Consider the following 21,054-nt stretch of genomic DNA (forward strand, 5'->3'; position numbering starts at 1 on the left):
AGAATCGCAGCGGAGGACAGATCGATCCTATGAGACTGTTGCACAGACCCTGCTTGCGATCACAAACGAGCAATCTCGCCAGCAGCACTACCACCATCAACATTCTGCGCTGATAGAGGCCACTCAGGGTTCCATTTTAAGCAACCTTCGAGAGGTGAGGACTGCTCAGGATGCCTTACAGGCCAGGATGGATCAAAGAGACCGTCGTCGCAGCCGATCCCGTCGTCCACCTCAGGATGGCGAAGGAACCAGTGGTCAGCAGTAGTGTGACAGGTTACTCTCCCCTTATCTTATTTCGAAACATTGAGGACAATGTTCGATTTAAGTGTGGGAGGAGATTTTATCGCTTTCTATTTTTCTTTGCTGTTTTTAGTTAGATTGTTTATTTTTATTTGCTTTTTAGTTGTTTACTTTGTTTTATTTTGCTTTTAGTTAGAGTGTTTTAGAAGATGCATGTGTCTGACGAGTCACCGGTATAGTGTATCTTTAGTACATCCTCATCTACCCATTCCTTTAGCCCTACCAAAAATTTTTTTGCAAAAGAAAAGGTGTTATTCTGAAAGTCTTTGGGCTCTAAGACAAGTTTGAGTTGGGATGTGGTGACTTGGGAGAACTTTTTGAAACATCAGTATCGTTTTAGCACCATAGACTTCATGAATATAGGAATCACTCCCGAAAACCCATATACCATGGCCTTAATCATCATTTCAGTATAGTCCTCAGTAGTTTATTCCAGCAGTTAGCTCCGACCTACGCATCCTCTACGTAGGGGACCGATGAACATAAGTGAATGATCCAGTGAAATAAATAAAAGAAAAGAAAAGGCACCTCCGGTATAGGTGACCCTCACAAAGCCATTTAAACCAAAAAGTTGTAAAAATTTGCTGCAAAAGAAAAAGAAAAAGAAAAACTCACCCGCTGTTAGTTGGTTCAGAGGTATCTGGCGCTGAACTCGGTAGGGCGGATTACTATCCGATCCACCACAACTGCATTTGGGTCAAATAAAAGGGTTTACACAGATTTATGTGTCAGAAACCCCATGTTTAGGATCAGAATCACTAACTGGTCACTCTGCTATGAAGCATGTACGGATAACGGGCTTAATGTGATTGCGCCTGAATGAAAAGGACCCAAAAAGAGATGAAGAGGTAGACCTAGGTATTGTGGGATAATATGGGTTGTTTAATATAGGAATGGAGTTTATGTCTGTGTCTGCGGATAACTGTCATCACGATACCCTTAGTTCACTCAGTTAGTACCTATCACTGCATCCCGACTTGAACTTAGAAGCCTTTCTAGCCCGAATCATTCATTGACACCGGTTTTTCTTCTTTGAGCTTTTAAGTGTTTTGCTTGAGGACAAGCAAGGTTTTAAGTGTGGGAGAATTTGATGACACTGAAATTCACCGTATTTTCGACTCTGATTTCATATGCATTTTAGTTGTTTTATTGTTATTTTGTTATGTTATTACTATGTTTTTCTTTGTTTTCAGGTTTTCAGTCTAATCGGAGTCCCGATCGAGAAAAGGAGTGAAAATGAACTAAAAAGCCTAAAAATCAGCATTTTAGACTTGTGGCTCCCACTGTGGCTGACGCCATGGGTCCAGCCATGACGTGTCCCAATTCAACTTCTCCTCAACTGCCACATCTCCCACTATCTCCACTTTGGCGCCACAATTTCCTCTTGTGACGGACGCCATGAGGTTGTGGCGGGCGCCACAAGAAGAAAGCTTTTCCCTCCCAATTTCAAACTGAAGGGCATCCTTGTCATTTCCATTATTTTCCTTGCCTATAAATAGAGACTTGATTTCATTTGTTTCATCATCCAAACTTAGATCAAACTTAGTTACAACTAGGCATATATTCAGTATTGTAAAAGTGGTAATCGCTTCACATCGGAGTGTTGCCACAACTGTGTAATCGAGTCTATAATCGAGTTTGGAGCACTTTGGAAGGAAGTTAATCCTGCCGCCATTTTCATTTCTGTTTCGCACTTTATTCGACCCTCCGATTGGAGCAGGTTTTATTGCTTTACCTTTGTCTACTTTACTTTCCCGCACTCGCACTTTACTTTATTTATTTCTCGTACTGCCTTTACTTCGTTTATTTCTCGCACTCGCACTACTTTCGTTTATTTCTCGCACTCGCACTACTTTCATTTATTTCTCGCACTCGCACTACTTTTATTTATTTTCCGCACTCGCACTACTTTCATATATTTTCCGCACTCGCACTACTTTTATTTACTTTCCGCACTCGCACTACTTTTATTTAAATTAAAATGCACTTCTACTTTACCATGTCTAGCTAAACCTATAAATGTTAGAATGTAAGGATCATAATTGAACCGATAATCCGTACAATTGTTCGTAGAAATACTTAAGGGCTGTTTTGACTTTCAACTTAAGTTTTCCCGCACTTAATTTCCGTTGGGTAAGATCGAAACCGTCCAACGTCCTTTTAAACTTAGTTGTTTTTAACTATTTCAAATACAGCGAAAGCGCTTTGTTTAGTTCATTAGGAGTTTTTAACTTAAAAAGAAAAGTGATTTTAAAACTATTTTCGGACGCGTTTATAAGTTTAGAGTCTGGTTCGTGAGAACCTCTTTTGGTTAAGAAATCCAGGCCAAAATACTTTTCAACTTAGTCAAGATACTATATTTCTTAAAAATAGGTTTACTACTCTAACGCAATGCGCACCTTTTTATAAGTGACAATAAGAGGGTTTGATTAGGGAGTACAACTCGGTTCTGAATACGCGAAAGCGACAGTTCCCGTTAAATTGGTTCTTTTCAAAGTAGGAAACACTGCCCATAAGTAATTCTATTAGCAAATACTTGGATTATTAATTGACTATGTGAATTACATTCGAACCTGTTTTTATTAATTGAATTTAACTTAATACTTTATTTTTTTCATTGTGCACTCTTAAAAACCCCATTTTGATTACCTTAGATAAACACCGTAACAATAGATAACGATAGATTGACATTTGGTCTCTGTGGATTCGACAATCTTTTATATTACTCTGACGCGTTCGTATACTTGCGAAAAACCACACATCACTCTCTAGACATGATGCAGGCGAAAATGGACGCTTTAGCCCTTAGGATCGAACATATGTCTACAAACACTAACACCGCAACAGTAGTCCACACAGAGTGCAAACTCTGTGGATCTAAAGGACACGAATCGGCGGAGTGTAACCTTTTGAACGACCTGAACACCGACCAAGCGAATTACGCCCAAGGTAACCCATTTTCAAACACTTACAACCCTGGATGGAAGAATCATCCGAATTTCTCCTATAAAAACCAGAACCCTATTCAAAATCATGCACCTCAGAGACCGCAAGGTTATCAAGCCCAAAAACCAAACCAACCTATGCAAGTTGTGCCCCAGAAGACTAACATTGAGAAGATCATGGAGATCTTTATATCGGGCCAGACTCAGCAAAATAAAGAATTCCTAAACCAGAACATTCACGTAAACGAACTTATAACACAATTAGGAACCAAGATTGATCAGATAATCACTCACAACAAGATGCTTGAAACCCAGATCTCACAGGTAGCACAAAACCAAGCCCCACAAACTACACCTGGAGGCCAATTCCTTGGATAACCTAAACCAAACCCTCGAGGGCAAGCTAACGCTATCTCGTTACGAAGTGGGACCGCTTACGAAGGGCCTCATAACCCAGCGATGAGAGAGTCCAAAACTTCTAAAGGAAATTTACCTACCAACCGAGGAGAGGAACCGGTAGAACCCGATAAACAAACCGACCAAGAAGGTGAAGCCAAGGATACAACTTACAAACCACCACCCCCGTACAAACCACCAATCCCATATCTGCAAAGACTTAAACAAACCAAAGTCAACAACCAATACCAAAAATTTATAAAAGTAATAGAAAAGCTTTATGTAGAGATTCCTTTCCTTAATTCCAACATTGTCCTTAATTTCTCTATACATCTTATTTTCTTATAAATTTATTAATAAATCTAATATTTATTTTTCTATCATCCATGCTACTTTAATCATCCACCTCATAATTATATTTATTTAATTAATTCCAATAAATATATTATTTACTCTAATATTTAATTAAAATTTTGATTAATTTCTAAACCAATATGTCAAGCTCTTACTCTCTCTTTACCTCTATTTCAAGGATACTTATCCCCATAATCACACCACAAACAATTTAAAACACTTAATCAAGTAAAATTCTAAATAATTTAATTTAATTAATTAATTGAATTCGGGGGGTTAGAGTCACCACACATCATATTTCTTAATATGGTTGGACTCTAAATAATTCTTCACAAGTAATTTTAAGTATTTTCTCAATTTCACATACATTAAAAAAAAGATCTGGTGAATTCGAACTTGCATCTATATTATTAAAGATATGTAACGACAAATTAGGAGTGAGAATAGTCTGAACCGAGTTAGGCTTTACAAAGCTTAAGTTTGACCTACTAAAAATATCAAAGTCTAAGACTGATATATAGACATGAGTCTTACCTTTTCGAAGGTTCGATTGACCTATTTAATTATTTAAAAATCTATTTTATTTGAATCTATATAAATAAGTAATTCAATTAATATTTATATAAAATAAAAAACTAAAAAATTAATAATACTAAAAATTTATCTGCATTATATATATATATATATATATATATATATATATATATATATATATATATATATATATATATATATATATATATATATATATATATAATAAAATTATTCATATTTATATTTATTTAAATAAATCAAACTTAAAATATTTTATTATCTGAAACTTTAAATTAAATAGATTTATAAAAAAGTTAAATTGTTTTTATTTTGAAAAAAACTAACCGAGTCTAAACTCGTGTTTTGTGATCTGGTCTATTCTCACCCTCACTGCCCACTCTGATAAATTAATGTAACATACAACTACAAATGTTAATGTCATTTATTATCATTAAATGCAAATGTTTTCTAGAATTTGAAACTATTGTGACATTTTTGAAAAGAAAAAGATGATAAACAAATTAATGGTAAAATATATACCAACGTGACCGAGTTGCACACGTCCTCACATAATTCTCACCGAGTGGATAACAAACAACCGACCGTTTAGTTGGTCAGACAACCTAAGAAATTTACAGACACTGATTAACTTCTTACACTTAACAACCGATAAATTTCATCACTTTTTCTATCTTCTATCTAAAATATATAACACATCCCTTCCTTCAAACCCTATAACATTTTCTAACTCCAGCAACTATATACACCTTTACAATGGCATCAGAAGATGAAGAAAATCTAGAATCTGGTTCCCATGTTGTTCGTGAGACCAAACCAAACAAGGATTGGATCCTTTTATCCATTAGGATAATTACATTCTTGGCCACTGCATCAGCTACAATTGTTATGGCACTCAACAAACAAACCAAAAACTTTGTTGTTGGCACCATTGGTAGCACTCCAGTTACAGTTCCTCTTGTTGCAAAGTTTCAACACACTCCTGCTTTTATGTTAGTCCATAATGATAATAATATTACTATTTTAGACATTTAATATTTTCGTCATATATATTATTTCATTTTTGGTTACAGATTCTTTGTGGTAGCTAATGGAATTGTGAGTGTCCATAACTTGGTGATGATAGCAATGGAGATATTAGGACCCAAATTTGATAACAAAGGACTCCAACTTGCACTAATTGCAGTATTAGACACGGTACTGAATAAATGACAAATTTTTTTATTAATAGATTATTTAAAGATTACAAAGATATAAAAACTGTTTGATTATATATATATTTTAATTAATTGGGTGAATTTTAGATGGCGTTGGCTCTTGCATCAGCTGGAGATGGTGCAGCAACATCTATGTCAGAATTGGGAAGGAATGGTAATTCACATGCAAAATGGAATAAAATATGTGACAAATTTGAGACTTATTGCAAGAGAGGTGGTGGTGCATTGATTGCTTCATTCATTGGCCTCGTTTTTCTCCTCCTTGTTACAGTCATATCCATCAACAAGCTCCTCAAACTAAATCGCAATTAACAGCATTATTGAAGTTCCTTGATGCTAATTAAGACTACATCATTGTGTAGACACACATACATCTGTGCTTGAAGAAAAAGAATAGTCATTTAATTTTGTATGAACAAAGTTTATTAAATTTTAAGTTATTTACTAAAGCAAAAAAATATACTCTATGCCATGATTTGTTGGGACAATACTAGAAAAAAGTGGAATAATATTCCACTACCTATAAAGTTGAATAGAGATAGAGCTACATTTCTTTCCAAATAGTAATAACAATAATGAAAAATCAAATAGCAGATATCAAAATATTTAACACACATTTTTTCTCTTACATTGAAAAATAATTATGGTTTTCTTCTAGAAAAACCTTTTGCCGTGTAAAATAACGAGTACATCAAATTCTCCATAAATAGTAAGGAACAATAATTATTTTTTGTTCGGTTGAGAGCTACAAGTGGAGGAGATATGTTTCATAGCGTTTGGGCAAAATTTGCGATGTGACAGTGCAGGATAGATTAAAACTCTAACGTTTAAGTGAAAGAATGATAATAATGTGAAAATGAATTTGAATATTTAAAATGGTGTGTTTTTATCCTTATATAAGGGACGTATCGTTCCTCTTCATGAGTGCCTATTTTTCGTAATTGGTTTTTATATCCCCTTTAACAATTTTTATGTTGACATGTTTAATTATTTATTAGTTTCTCCTACGCAATTGCATTGGTGAGATGGTCATGCGTCAAAGACTTTCAATATTGTTGTGAGTACAAAAAAAAAGTATCGTCCGTGACGTTTTTCTTCCATCTCTTTAAGGCTCAACGTAACTCCGCCAACTCAACGTATGGTCAAGATCTAATTTCTCACTGGAAGTGTACCAAAATGTTAGATGTTTATTTTAGAGAGTCTGAAGCATTCCAAGGACCTTTACTTCTTGGTTGTTTCTCTCACTAAGACAAATCATGCCAACTTGTGTACCATTGAACTCAGGCCTCCTTATCAACGTTAGCATAGATTCTCCATGTTTTGGTGCCAGAGTCATTTCTTGGCAGACTCTGGGACGTACGTCTATAAGATGGTTGATTTGTCTTAAAGTGATATTTATCTGAAGAGGCAATTGATATCCTTTTCGAGGGGTTGGGTTTCGTCTACAACATTGCCCTTTCTAATGCATAGACAAAGAAATTAAAGAAACGGTATATAGAGACGTGCTTACTGGTGGAAGTCGGCTTGAAAGAGACTACGCATATCATTTTTGGCACGTAACACGAGGAATCCCCTTTTCCTTTGAATGCTCCTTTGGTGGTGTACTTTCTACATTATCTTCTCTTGACATGAGGATATTATGACATGTTACAAAAAAATCCAACAAATGAAGAGGATCCATCAGGTCGTCCCCATGTCGGCAGGTGTTACTACTATTACGAAAAACAACTCTCATAACGGTTGGAAAATGTATATAACCACGTTCAACCAACCGTTGTGACGTAAGGTATGATTGTATGTATGATTATTTCCACCACGTTCGTGCGACCATGATTATAAGTTAAGTAGCGCGTAATCTATCACAATGATTACTTTAAACAACCGTTGCTGTATGTCTCAACCTATCACAGTAGTTACTTTAAACAATTGTTGTTGTACGTCTTTTAATAAAATAAAAATATGCAGCAGTAGAACAACAATAACAATAATAGCAAGAACAACAAGAACAAAAACAAGAACAACAAGAACTACAAGAAGAAGAAGAAGAAGAACAACAACAACAACAACAAAAACAAGAACAACAACAACAACAAAAATAAAAACAACAACAACAAGAACAATAACAAACATAACAATAATAAGAACAACAACAAGAATACCAAGAATAACAACAACAACAACAACTAGCATTGCTAACTTGAATCCATATTTTTCTTGTCTCATTCATGTTGGAGAAGAGGTGATGGAGTTATGAAATTTGTTAACTAAAGAAATGATGTTTTCATGTTTTATTTATGGAAGAAATGATATTTTCGAGTTTGCTTAAGTGGAGAAATAGAGTGTCGTAAATGGAAGATGATGTTTGGAGGTAGAAGATGAAGTTCCTCTAAGTTGGAAGTTCATCTAAGTTTTAGGTTTCATGCGAATCACTAATGGTAGTGTCTTGAGCATTTATACTCACTAAATGGACGATAAAGATTTGTTTAAGGACGATGAAGAAACTGGATAAATACGCTTATATTTCCCCATGACCGTGACTGACTTTTCACCATAATTGGAAGTTCAAACCGTGGTAAAAAGTGCCTTAAATAAATAAAAATAAAGTTGTAGATGCTAGGATTCTAACTCATGACCATGTGCCACTTTTCAACACGGTTGGAAGTTCCGACTGTGGTAAAAAGTAGCTTATAAATAAATAAATAAATAAACAAAACTGTAGGTGTTATGGTTCGAACTTATGACCATTCACCACTTTTCACCACGGCTGGAAGTTCCAACTATGGTAAAAAGTGGCTTAAAAATAAATAAAAAATAAAATTGCAGGTGTTAGGATTCGAACTCATGACTAGGCTCCACTTTTCACCGCGGTTGGAAGTTCCAATTTGTGGTGAAAAGTGGCTTAAAAATTAAAATAAAAGGAAAATGCCTAAGTGAATAGATTCTACCGCGATGAATACTTTGGATAAGGTGAAATGGCGTCATGAAAGGTACTTTTTGTAGTAGTGTGGTCGCTGGAAAAGCTCTGACAATGAAGTTTTCTCATGATTGGGTCATGGTGGAAAATTATTTGTGCCAATCCCCACACATTTCTAGGGGAAGTCCATTTGTTAGACTTGAGGCTAAGGTGTTTCATGATGCGGAGCCACCTGCTAAACGACCTTATATTATCAAGTAAAACTTAAGGGGAGGTTCGATTCTATGGGAGGTTCCTCCATGAAGAAGAAATCTTCTTTCATGGCCGTATTAAAAAATAAAAGGAAGTGCTTCAAGAATGCTTCATTGCTCTCACAATAGAGCGAGATCGATATCTATAAGAGCTCCAAGGGGCGTCTTTCTTTCTTTCATAAGGGCCATTGTAGAAAGTTTTGGATACCTCGGTACGCTGGCTGAGAATGTGTGTTCACTTGTATAGGATATTAAGAAGAAGGACGAAGCTCTAACCCATGCATATAAAACATTCACCAAGGATAAAGTCACTTTTGTTGATTCAAACATGATTTTGGATTCTTCTCGCTAGACAATAGAGGACCTGAAGGCATCTTTGAAAGAGGCTCGAGAAGGTTGGAAGAAGAACAAGGATGACCTACGGGAGATGTGTCTTAAAATATTTCCTTACCTAAGGAGTGTGCAAAGGTAATGGAAGAAGATTTCTCCATCGTGCATATATCTTCTGAGAGTGCATTACAACAAGTGGAATATTTTTATCATGAAGTGTATATTTTGTGAGAGCAAGTTCGTTGTGATCAGGGCATCGTGAAGGGGAGTCAGTCTCTATTATGGATGAGTAAGATGTGTAGTCCCTTGTTGTCTCATCTCTCTCTCTATCTATCTATTTATCTATCTCTCTCCCTCTCTCTCTAGGTTATTCACACTCAATGTAACTTTAATGAATAGGTAAACTTCATAGTTTATGTTTGCCACTGTGTATTTTAATTTTTGTTGCTTATCGTTATTTATACATGTTGCAACATGGCTTTAAGTATCAATTTCATTTATTTGGGAGATAGCTTATTCTTAGAGGTTATGCTCAAAGTTTCATTAGAAGTCTCTAGGGACTGTGTATGGCTAATGATCGATTCTCCTTCTCTTCCCCCAAGTGAAAGCATGGTCTAAGGTCGACGTGATGATGACTCTCCTCTCCCTTTAGAGTGGCTAGCTACCAAAAGACGGGTAAGCCATGAATCCCTACTTTGTGGCATGATGTCTTTATATGTGTGCTTGCACTTTGCGGCTTTGATTGCTTTAGCTGTAGGGAATGGTGTTTGTGGCAGTTCCTCCGAGTCGTTTACAATGGGGATTTGATTGATTTAGTTGTGCACATGTGGCACCAACAATATCCTAACTTTATGGTTATCCTTCATGATTATAATGAAAATATTTTAGTAAAATTTATTTATTATCATAGAGGAAAAACATTACATCCTGATGAGAGATACATTTTACATGTAATAAGATGAAATTTAACAAAGTGACGTAGCCGCTTATTGTCCACTAGAGGCATTGGTAAGTGCTTATATTTATTTTTATATTAAATTTAAAGGGGAATTAATTTATTTACCTTTTGTTATTCTTATTAATTTATTTACTACAATTTTGTGTTTATTTCCCTTATCTCAAGTCAATTTTTTTTAAAAAAAATTCTTTCTACCATTTAATATGATTTTATTACTTCTTAAATTATTATTATTTTTGTCTATTTTATCTCATAATTATTATTAAAAAAATTAAATTTTTATTTTATAAATAACAACGACTTATTTACTATGAATATTGATCCTCTCAGTCTCTTTTTGATTTTCCTCCTGTAAAGTCATTCTTCTATTTCCCGTTATGGTGTGTCTGGTATCGTTTTCTTTCCTCCTCAGGTTCTTTGAGTGAGAGCTCAATTTTACAACCAATAGTTTTGTTCTGGGGTACTTCTATCTCACTTGTTCTATTAGGTTTGTTGTTGGATGTTGTTGTTGTGGTTTTCCTTAAGTGTTGAAGTCGTCCTGTTTAGTTTTGTATTTTGGTTTGTCCCATACTTTTTCTTCCATCTTTCCTTTCATTTCTATACTGGCTTTGTCATGGAAGTTTCAAGATCGTAAAAAACAGTTAAAAGGAACATATGATCCTTGGATATTTCTACCATTCATCATCTCCCTGACCTTCAGATTCCTAGTAGTTTGGGTATTGGCGATAATAGTGAAGAAAATCATAATATGATGTGAATGGAAGAAATCAATAGAGTTAGTAACAACATTAATAGTATCAAAAGCCCAAAAAATCAAGAAGAAGATGACCCATATTTTTGTGTCTAGAATGATCAAGATATAAAGAAGAATATAAAGATAACAGCTAAAGCTACGCGAAAAATACCTGAGCGCATCGCACGCTCGAAGATACAACAGAGTCACCATCGAACTTTATTTATTCCCAAAGGAAAGGGAAAACATCGGAAAAACCCGAGGGAGTAGAAAAAGGGTAAGGAAGTCAATTATGCAAGGGGAAGATATTAACACCCATCACAACCGTTATACTCAACGGAAACCATTTTGATTGTTCTTTGCTCGAATGGGTTTTACTATCTAAAGATTGCTCGCGAAAAGGATAAAGGGAAAATAATGGAATAGATAGAGTGATTGGTGAGGATTGGGGCCCTAATGTCTACGTATACTTATAGTGAAATAAGGAATTCAGAGCTTTGTAGTTCATAGAACTAATGGTGAGAGATGAATTTTTTTTTATAAAGGTATGGTTTGAACCAAAGGATTGTGTTGTTTGAACCCATATGGTAGGTATATCTGAACTAATGAGAAAAGTGGCATGAACCAATATATGGTATGGCCGAAGCATGAACCAATATATGGTATGGACGAAAATAAAGGGTTTTATCTTATATAAGGACTTAAATGTAAGTAAAACAAAGGAAAGGTTTGTCTATACGAGACAAACAAAAATGCTTTTGGTTCAGAGGCAGGCATTGATTATTGGCCCAAAGGTATGTATGGAATCCAAAAAAAGATTGTATTTGGTTCAAAGAGAAAGTATATCACTAGGAATGATTGATGATTGAAGGTATTGAATGATGTATAAGATACTGAATGGTGAATGATGAAGGATGAATGGAAAGATGAAGGAGAAATAATTAATGTTCTCGTGGAGGATTTGAATCCTCGTGCCTATGTATTCTCACTATGCAATGAGAAAGGCAGAGCTCCGTAGTTCTGAGAACTAATGCAGAACAAAGAAAGAAAGAGTTGATTGGGTTGCCAACATGCGAAGTAAATTGCTTGAATAGAAAGAGTGCGGCTTTAACTAATAAATGGTGTTTAGCCAAAGTGACAAATGAGAGATGATTGCCTAAACACGAGAGGATTTACAAGGTAAAAGAGCTCGAAAGGATCCATCTAAGCACAAGAGGACTTATAAGACAAAAAATGAAAGAAAGATTATTTGCTTATACGTAAGAGGGTTTATAAGGAAAATAATGAATAATAGAGTTTGCCTAAGCACAAGAAGACTGATAAGACAAACAATGAACAAGAGATGATTTGCCTACACACGAGAGAATTTACAAAGGAAAAAAGATCGAAAGGATTCGTCGAAGCACGAGAGGACTTATGAGACCAACAATGAATGAGGGATGATTTGCCTACACACGAGAGGATTTACAAGGCAAAAAAAGCTCGAAAGGGTTTGTCTAAGCACGAGAGGACTTATGAGACAAACAATGAATGAGATATGATTTGCCTACACATGAGAGGATTTACAAGGCAAAAAAGCTCGAAAGGGTTCGTCTAATCACGAGAGAACTTATGAGACAAATAATGAATACAAGATGATTTGCCTACACACGAGAGGATTTACAAGGCAAAAAAGCTTGAAAGGGTTTGTCTAAGCATGAGTGGACTTATGAGACAAACAATGAATGAGATATGACTTGCCTACACACGAGAGGATTTACAAGGAAAAAAAGCTCGAAAGGGTTCGTCTAATCACGAGAGAACTTATGAGACAAATAATGAATACGAGATGATTTTCCTACACACGAGAGGATTTATAAGGCAAAAAAGCTCGAAAGGGTTTGTCTAACCACGAGAGGACTTATGAGACAAATAATGAATAAGATATGATTTTCCATCACACGAGAGGATTTACAAGGCAAAAAAGCTCGAAAGGGTTTACCTAAGCACGAGAGGACTTATGAGAGATGATTTGTGTACATACGAGAGGATTTACAAGGCAAAAAAAGCTCGAAAGGGTTTACCTAAGCACGAGAGGACTTATGAGACAAACAATGAATGAGAGATGATTTGCCTACACACAAGAGAATTTACAAGGCAAAAAAGCTCGAAAGGGTTTGTCTAAGCACGAAAGGACTTATGAGACAAACAATGAATAAGAGATAATTTTCCTACACACGAGAGGATTTGCAAGGCAAAAAAGCTCGAAAGGGTTTGTCTAAGCTCGAGAGGACTTATGAGACAAATAATGAATAAGAGATGATTTGCCAACACAAGAGAGGATTTACAAGGAAAAAAAGCTCAAAAGGGATTATCGAAGCACGAGAGGACTTATGATACTAACAATGAGTGAGAGATGATTTGCCTACACACGAGAGGATTTACAAGGAAAAAAGCTCGAAAGGGTTTTTCTAAGCACGAGAGGACTTATGAGAAAAACAATGAATAAGAGAGTCTGCCTAAGCACAAGAGGACTGATAAGGAAAACATGAGTGGGATAGTTTACCTAAGCACAAGAGGAATGATAAGGCAAACATGAATGATGGATTGATTATGATTCAAAGATGGGGATTTTACCACAAGGGAATTAATCCAAAGGATGTATGGATCAAGGAGAGTATCACGGTTGACCCAAAGAGGAGAGTGTGTCTGATGAAGCAATGGTGTTGCAATGTTGTAGTGTTGAGTAGTTGATGTGTTTGTCTGAAGAATTTTTTTCAATTACTTGATTCAAGTCGCACTAAAGTATATGAATAGAGGTGAATACTCTGAGAAACTGGGTCATTCGTCCCGTATCCAAAGATATTCAGAATGATGATAGGAATTCTCCCTCTCATCCCTTCTCTACTGCTTAAGGCCCGTGTCGTGTAATCCTCATCATGACTGACAAGTTTTTAATGAAGATTCCTGCTTGTGGATCCTGATGATGCAGTGTTTCTTGTGAATAAAGAGACTTGGCAATTGCTTGATTCAAATTATACTAAAGTCTATGAATAGAGGTTAATACTTTAAGCAACTGGGTCATTTGTTTTGTACCCAAAGATAAATAGAATGAGGATAAGAATGCTCCCCCTCACCCCTTCTTTATTGCTTAAGGCTTATTGAACACAGTTGGTTGACAAGTGTTGATAAATGACCTTTGTTGTGCTTGAATTATAGTGTCCAGTCTATCTGCAATGCTTGACTTGTATTTACTTGATGTGAAGTCTTGGAGTTGAATTGATGTCTTGATATCCAGTGCAGCTCCAACACAAGAGGACTAGCATTATCAAGTAATCAATGGTCTTTTGATCACTTGAATAAGATGAGGGAATGTGAACAAATTAAAGGACTTGGTTGACCAAAGTGAACTTTGATCAACTCAAATAATGTGGATAGAAATCAGTTGTGAACTATGCACAACTAATTGATGATCTAAAAATCCTAATGAATTAATCAAATCATGCTAATCTTGATTCTAGAAATCAACCTAAAACTAAGGGAACATGTTAATGATACATTGATTATCAATTTTCTACAAGGATTAAACCTAAAAAGAATTAAAATTCTAATCTACATGTTAATCATGATTATATTCAATTAATTCCAAAAGATTAAGAAAACAAATATATCATTTATTCTAAAAAATGAACTATACATAATTAATTCTAAAAATATGCATTAAAAACAATTATTCATTTTTTCAATTATTTTCAACAAAATACAAATGCTAAAAAAATAGCAAAAGAATAAAAGAATTAAAAATAGGGGGTTTATGCATAAAAATAGGGTGCAAAAATCCTCAAGCAAACCCTAACTTTGGTTAGATATAAATAACCACAAACTTTGAATCTATGATGATTACTAAAAGTGCTAATCATGAATAAATGATATACATGTATTTGGTCAAGAATAAGTGTAGATGAATCTCAAGCCAAATGTCAGATGAAAAGTGAAAAGGGAAGGAAAATTTTGGGGTATGACAACAACAATATAATCATAGGAAAAATCCTATCATCTAAACTTATTCATAAAAACTCTTTCAATTCAGCTTTAGCCAACATTTGGTGTGATCCTTGTTAGATGCCCAAAAGTGCTTATTTGAGCTATCATATGTGGGCATCTTTCACTCTTTTTCCTTGCTAAAATTGTCAAAACCACATTTGTTTTACATGGAATGCATTACATTGATAAACAAGCTTGGTGCCTTTGATGTGGGTGTTATTGTGCAGGAAAGGCATGAATTAATTGATAATAAAGACACAATAGAATTGGCAAAGGAACCAAAGAATACAAGCATTTCATCTGCCTGCTCGCTAGGCGAGGCTGTGGCGAAGCTTTTGGTTCGCTAGGCGAGCTCCTGGCGAAAAGCTCCAGTAAATTAGCAAATTAATTCGCTAGGCGAGCTCAAGGCGAATGTGGTAGCGAGTTCATTCTGTTTTGGTGAAAAACGCAGCCAGCACTCACTCGCTAGGCGAAGCTCTAGCGAGTCCCCAGCGAGCATTCCAGTAGCAAGACCTCTCAACCTCGCTGGGGCGAAGGTTGAAGCGTGTCCTTCGCTAGGCGAAGGTATGTTCGCTAGGCGAACATCACAGTTCAGCAAGCCCTGTTTTCTCTGGGCGCAGGGGCCTTTTGTGCCCATTTTAGACCCTCGCTAGGCGAGCCATTCTGCTCGCCTAGCGAACATGACAGACCAGCTGAGGTCTATAAGTAGCAGGTGCCACTTTTGAGCACCATACCTCATTTTTACCAACTTTTCCATTTCTGTACTTTTTCTAGATATTTTTGCAGCATTGTTTTGGGAGCTCTTATGCCCTAGTTTTTCATTTCTCTTCATCTAGCAACCATCTTCCACAAAAAGAAGGTGGATTCCCATCCAACTTCGATTATCCGACTTGGATGTTGATCAACCTTCTTTCCTTACTTGCCGACCAAGCTACCATGAAAATGAGTAGCTAAGTCATCCATTTGTCAAGGTTAGATGTAGGTGATTTCTAGCTTTGTGTGTAAATGTAAGGATCCTCATATGTAAACTCTTTAACGGTAAATATATGATGAAAACTTTGTTTCTATTTAAAACTCTTTGTGTTGGTTTATGATCGAGAGATGTTTACCGATTCTTGACCTAGGTTTTCATCCAAACTTGTTTGTTAGCTAGAGATAGTAACGAATGATTTTGTTCACCATAAGGTTGAACCAAAAGGTTGTCATTTTGATAGATTGTGTTCGAGAGAAACAATGGATCAAAATGGCAAAACTCACAATGGGTGTTCGAGAGAAACGCATTGAGAGGACCTTGTGAAATTATTTATCATCTAAAGGAGTTTATAAGATTGTTGACCGAGCTAATACATGCAAAGTGATCATTGAAACCTAACTTTGACAATATTTCTCATTTAATCAAAACATAACTTTTACCGCAATTAATTACTTTGTATGCAAGATAACTTGATTAAAACCAAAACCCTATTGTTACATTAAGTTAAGATTAATTCAACCATTGAACGGCAGTGATATCTTACAATCTCTGTGGATACGATAACAAAAACCCGACACGAAAAATACATTTCAACAATCCTTCAGGAATAAAAATATATGAATTAGAGCCAGATCTATTTAGAATATCTATGGACAATCCTTTGAATGTCAAAAGAATCCTCAAAGGAAATCCCTGAATTTTCACAAATTCCTAATTATATGTAAAACCATCGAACTAGAATTACCAACACCAAGACATGGAATTCAATAAAGTTTCAGTTTGGGTTCAAATATGGTGAATTGGTCCTAAGACCATAACCAAATAAATTAGTGAAAGAATCGCCTATAAGTTGGGGACAATCCTAGAAGAAAATATATACAGCTACTCTAAGGTGACTACCATTTTCAAAGTTAAAGTTTTGTTTGATGTACTTAAACCTCTCAAACCAGGTTTTTACATAGGGAACAAGAAACAAAGGATCAACTGGGTTGATTTCAGGTTTGAGAAAATTTCTATGTTTTGTTTTAATTGTGACTTTATAGGTCACAATGAAGAACTCTACAAATTTAAAAACTAAAAGATGTTTGAACCAAACAACCCAAGTCCTTTTATACCCGACTCTGATCATCGGAATTTGACAGAAAAACCAAAGAACCCTTGGAAAAAATATTTAGTAGCAATCATATGTATTCACCTAGTTATGGAAATCATAGTCCCGTTCTAGAAGCCATGCTATGACAATTTGGAAAAGAATCTATTTTGGAAAACGTCAATTATCAATCTATAGTAGCAATGCAATTGGTTCAGGTTCACCATAACGTAACTTTCGTTAACACATACTCTCATGATAATAAAATAAAATTCATTGAACACCGGCCAGATGACATTGTTATCACAATCTCTGATTAAATAACACAAACATCTAGGAGGGTTAGTCGAGAGCCATGCAGATTATTAGCTTAAACTTTCAAGGGTTGGAAAAACCTCAAAGAGTTAGAGCATTAGGGAAGTTCCTCTTAAACTAGTACCACGATATTCTTTTCTCATTTGAATCTAAGTTTACCATCAACTATTTTTTGAAAATTATCTTTAATTTTGCTCATAACATGCTTGTCTACTCTATTCAAGTCTGCTCCACCTCTCGTGCAGTTAAAACAAGAGGCGTGATCCTTATGTGGAACAATGTTGTCAATATGAATATTTGTGATTCAAATAATAATTTCATTGGTGGCTTGATGACTTCTCGACAAGTGTACCAATAATGTCGAAGTAATAAAAAGATTGAATCCAAATGGACTACCTTCAAGCAAGACAAAATGTGTGCAATTTATAAAAACTAGTAAAAGGAGCGGGCGTTTGAGTTTCAGTGCGAAAAGTAAACAAATGAGTAAACAATATCATGAAAGCGAACACTTGTGTTCTAGAATCCATTATTCATCTATTGTTGATGTTTGATGCCTTGTATGAATGATCTAATCACTATAACTCCACGACAAATTAACAAAACCATTATAGCCAGTCCCTTACTAAACAACTCACAAACCACTATTCAGAGCTCTCTATCTCTAGTCCGCCAACATAAGTTGGGTTAGGTGATGTATAGAACATTAATTCTCTATGCCACTACTCAAGGTCTCCTATCCCTATTAAACCAGCGTAAGTACAACATTTCCCTAGGTCCAACCTATAGACTAATGGTTAATATTTCCTATGTGCCCAAAATCTATTTAAAAGAGAATCTCACATAAAAATCATTATGAATAAGAAGTAATTCAATAAGATTATAGATCAATAGTTCATAAAATGGTCAAATCAACATAGAATCCAACAATATAGGAATAGGTTCATCATAAAACAATCTAACCTAGAGAAGCTTAGTTACTCGTAATGCAATTAACAGTATCATAATTGATAGATAAAAATAACATGAGAAGTCCCTTGAAGTGATGGCCTCAAATGGCTTCAAATGCTCTAAAAATCTTCACTGGTGCCCTCAAAATCGTGTTTCAATCTCCAAATTTTGTAACCCTTGTGAAAGTGTAGAAAATCCTCTTTTAAAGGCATCAAAATGGACTAGAACGCGTCAGAAAAAGCTCAGAAAAGTGACCATCGTGCGTGTGATACCTTGCATCGCACACGATGCAGCTTTAGATGCCCTATCGTGTGTGCGATGTTTCACGTGATTATTCCAGTGACTGTATGCTTTTGCTCCTTTTTCACTCAAATTTTCACGAAGTCTACAATTTGAACACTTAGCTATTTTCCTCTTATTCTTTGGTCATTCTTCTTCATATTTGCTCTACTTTCACTTGTTTTCCTTTGATTCCTCGACTAAATATATGCAATGATAGACTGTTATCACAAATCCAAACTTGAACTGTTGCTTGTCCTCAAATAACTCCCATGTAACTGCACATTTCAACAGACAACAAGTCACACAATAATAATCAAATATCACCAAATTAAATATTTCTTTTACCTGACCATTGTTCTAGCTCCCAACTTTTACCCGACGAATTCGAAAAAACATCCTCAACATGGAGGAGTACTCAACATGTCTCTCATCTCACTATAACCCACTCAATGGATAGGGTGATCTCTCAATCATCATGCAAAATTAATTAAGCTTAGCTTGATCATGTCCTAATAGAGTTCATCATAGAAATTACAACATACACATTAGATGACTTTTCAGGTTATAACTTGGCTTATGTTAGGGTAGGATATTTTGAATAAAGTAGGTTTAAACCCTTAGAGTTAAGTTCCTAGTTCTCCTTCTATCATCATACCTATTTGTTCCTTTTTTATAGTACTAGAGGGTTTTGATCCTTTTTATAATATCATTCTTTTCTTCTTCTTTTTGAATAAGTGTCTTTTTTCCACTTATTTTCACAATAATTTTTGAATTTTTGGATCATATTCTCTAATACCCAAACCCCAAACTTAAAACTTTTCTCACTTCCAAGAGCAACCCCAAACTTTTTTTTTTCATATACTTTAGGAACTATACTTCTACCTAACTCCAAAGAGAGGGTGGGAAAAAAGATATTTCAAGTAATGTGGCTAAGAATTTGAGGCTACGTCACCGAAATAAAGGCTTAGGATCAAAGTGGTTAGCAATGGATATACCTATTACTACATGGTGATTTACAAAGGCTCAAAGTTATAAACAAAAAATTGCCTCAGTGTGTGTTGGTCAAACCAGATAACTTAATCAAAAATATATCAAACTTGATAAAAGATTAATGCATGGATACACTCATACAGATAAGAAAAGTGAACAATGGAAATATTTGGCTCAAACCTTACTAGATTAATTACAAGTCCGTTGATTATTTTCTCATCCTTCGCCTTCAAGTTGCTAGTTGCTACGGTGATGATCAAGTTCCTTTTGGATCATTTGTTCAATGCTAAAGTGCTAAACTTGCAATATGAAAGAAACAAAACAACTACAAACTCATTTATTAAAGACAATATAGATTTTCATGTCAAGGTTACGCTTGAGTATCTCGTTCCTCTTGTGGATGATCTTGCATAAAAACAAAATAAATTCTGCAAAATAAAAACTGATTAAAAATAATGGGTTGTCTTCCATCCATCGCTTATTTTCCCTCAATAGCTTGACGCTCAATGATGAAAACACGTCAGGCGCAAGGGATATCCTCACACCGGTGAAAACTCCTTCTTTCATTCTTTTATGGGCTTCACTACCTTTCTCTTTCTATTGATAGCATGTATATAGATCTTCCATATATAGTGTTCATTGATATGCATTAAACACCACCTTCTCCTTATTAAACTTCAAAATCAACTCACTTGTCTCCACGTCTATTTTTGCCTTCTTGGTTGCCAAGAATGGGCGCCCGAGAATCACTGACCCTTATGAATAATTTTCCATGTCAATCACCACAAAGTCAGTAGGGAAGGTCAAACCATCTACATGAACTATCACACCTTGTAAAATACCAAGCGGACGAGTCACCGATGAATCAGCCAAAGTGAGTGCCATGTTGCTCGGTATGATCTCTCCCATCCCTAATTCCTTAAATTTGCTCAGTGACATGACATTGATGATCAATCATAAGTCACATAAAGCATGTGGGATTTTTAATGCACCAATGGTGCAAGTGATGTTGAAATCCCCTGGATCATTTATCTTTAGTGGAAGTCCCGATGGTTCTACTGTCTCGTCTTTCTCTGTCATGTTGACCTATTCTTGAGCCAACATCTACTTTCCACCTTTCAGCAATACCTGTATACACTTAGCAAACTTGGGAATTAACTCTAACATTTGATGAAAAGAGATACTTACCTAAAGTTGTCTCAATACTTCTTTAATATTTTCAAACATTCCAACCTCATCCTCATGCACCAGTTTCTTCTTAATGATGGGATATGGTAGTTTTATGTACTCTGGTAAATGTGGGTTCGGTTCATTCACGATTTTCTCCTTTTCTATCTTCTAAGGAGAGTTTTTGTCTATAAGTTGATCAATGGTGAATCCTATTTATTCTTTTTCACCTTGATTTACATTCTCCTCCTTTTCACTTCCACCTTCCTTTTTCTCGATTTCATCCTCTTGAACTCTTTCAACTTTGTCCTTTTTA

The 21,054-nt window shown here is 35.4% G+C and overlaps 1 protein-coding gene across 1 annotated transcript; it reads left to right on the forward strand.

Annotated features, from left to right (window-relative positions):
* The first annotated feature begins 5,121 nt into the window (after positions 1-5,121).
* Positions 5,122-6,194, forward strand: LOC127101561 (CASP-like protein 1B1). The gene is made up of 3 exons (XM_051039006.1): positions 5,122-5,539; positions 5,621-5,744; positions 5,852-6,194. The coding sequence occupies exons 1-3, from the start codon at positions 5,304-5,306 to the stop codon at positions 6,074-6,076; spliced, it is 585 nt and encodes a 194-aa protein (XP_050894963.1). The 5' UTR covers positions 5,122-5,303; the 3' UTR covers positions 6,077-6,194.
* The last annotated feature ends 14,860 nt before the right edge of the window (positions 6,195-21,054 follow it).

This window comes from Lathyrus oleraceus, chromosome 7, assembly GCF_024323335.1.
Source record: "Lathyrus oleraceus cultivar Zhongwan6 chromosome 7, CAAS_Psat_ZW6_1.0, whole genome shotgun sequence".
NCBI lineage: Eukaryota > Viridiplantae > Streptophyta > Magnoliopsida > Fabales > Fabaceae > Lathyrus > Lathyrus oleraceus.

Bases quoted from the DNA above. Each gene is read 5' to 3' on its own strand.
- LOC127101561 (XM_051039006.1), top strand. From the start codon at position 5,304: ATGGCATCAGAAGATGAAGAAAATCTAGAATCTGGTTCCCATGTTGTT. The intron at 5,540-5,620 runs GTTAGTCCATAA...TTTTGGTTACAG, and splicing joins CAACACACTCCTGCTTTTAT to ATTCTTTGTGGTAGCTAATG. The intron at 5,745-5,851 runs GTACTGAATAAA...GGTGAATTTTAG, and splicing joins TAATTGCAGTATTAGACACG to ATGGCGTTGGCTCTTGCATC.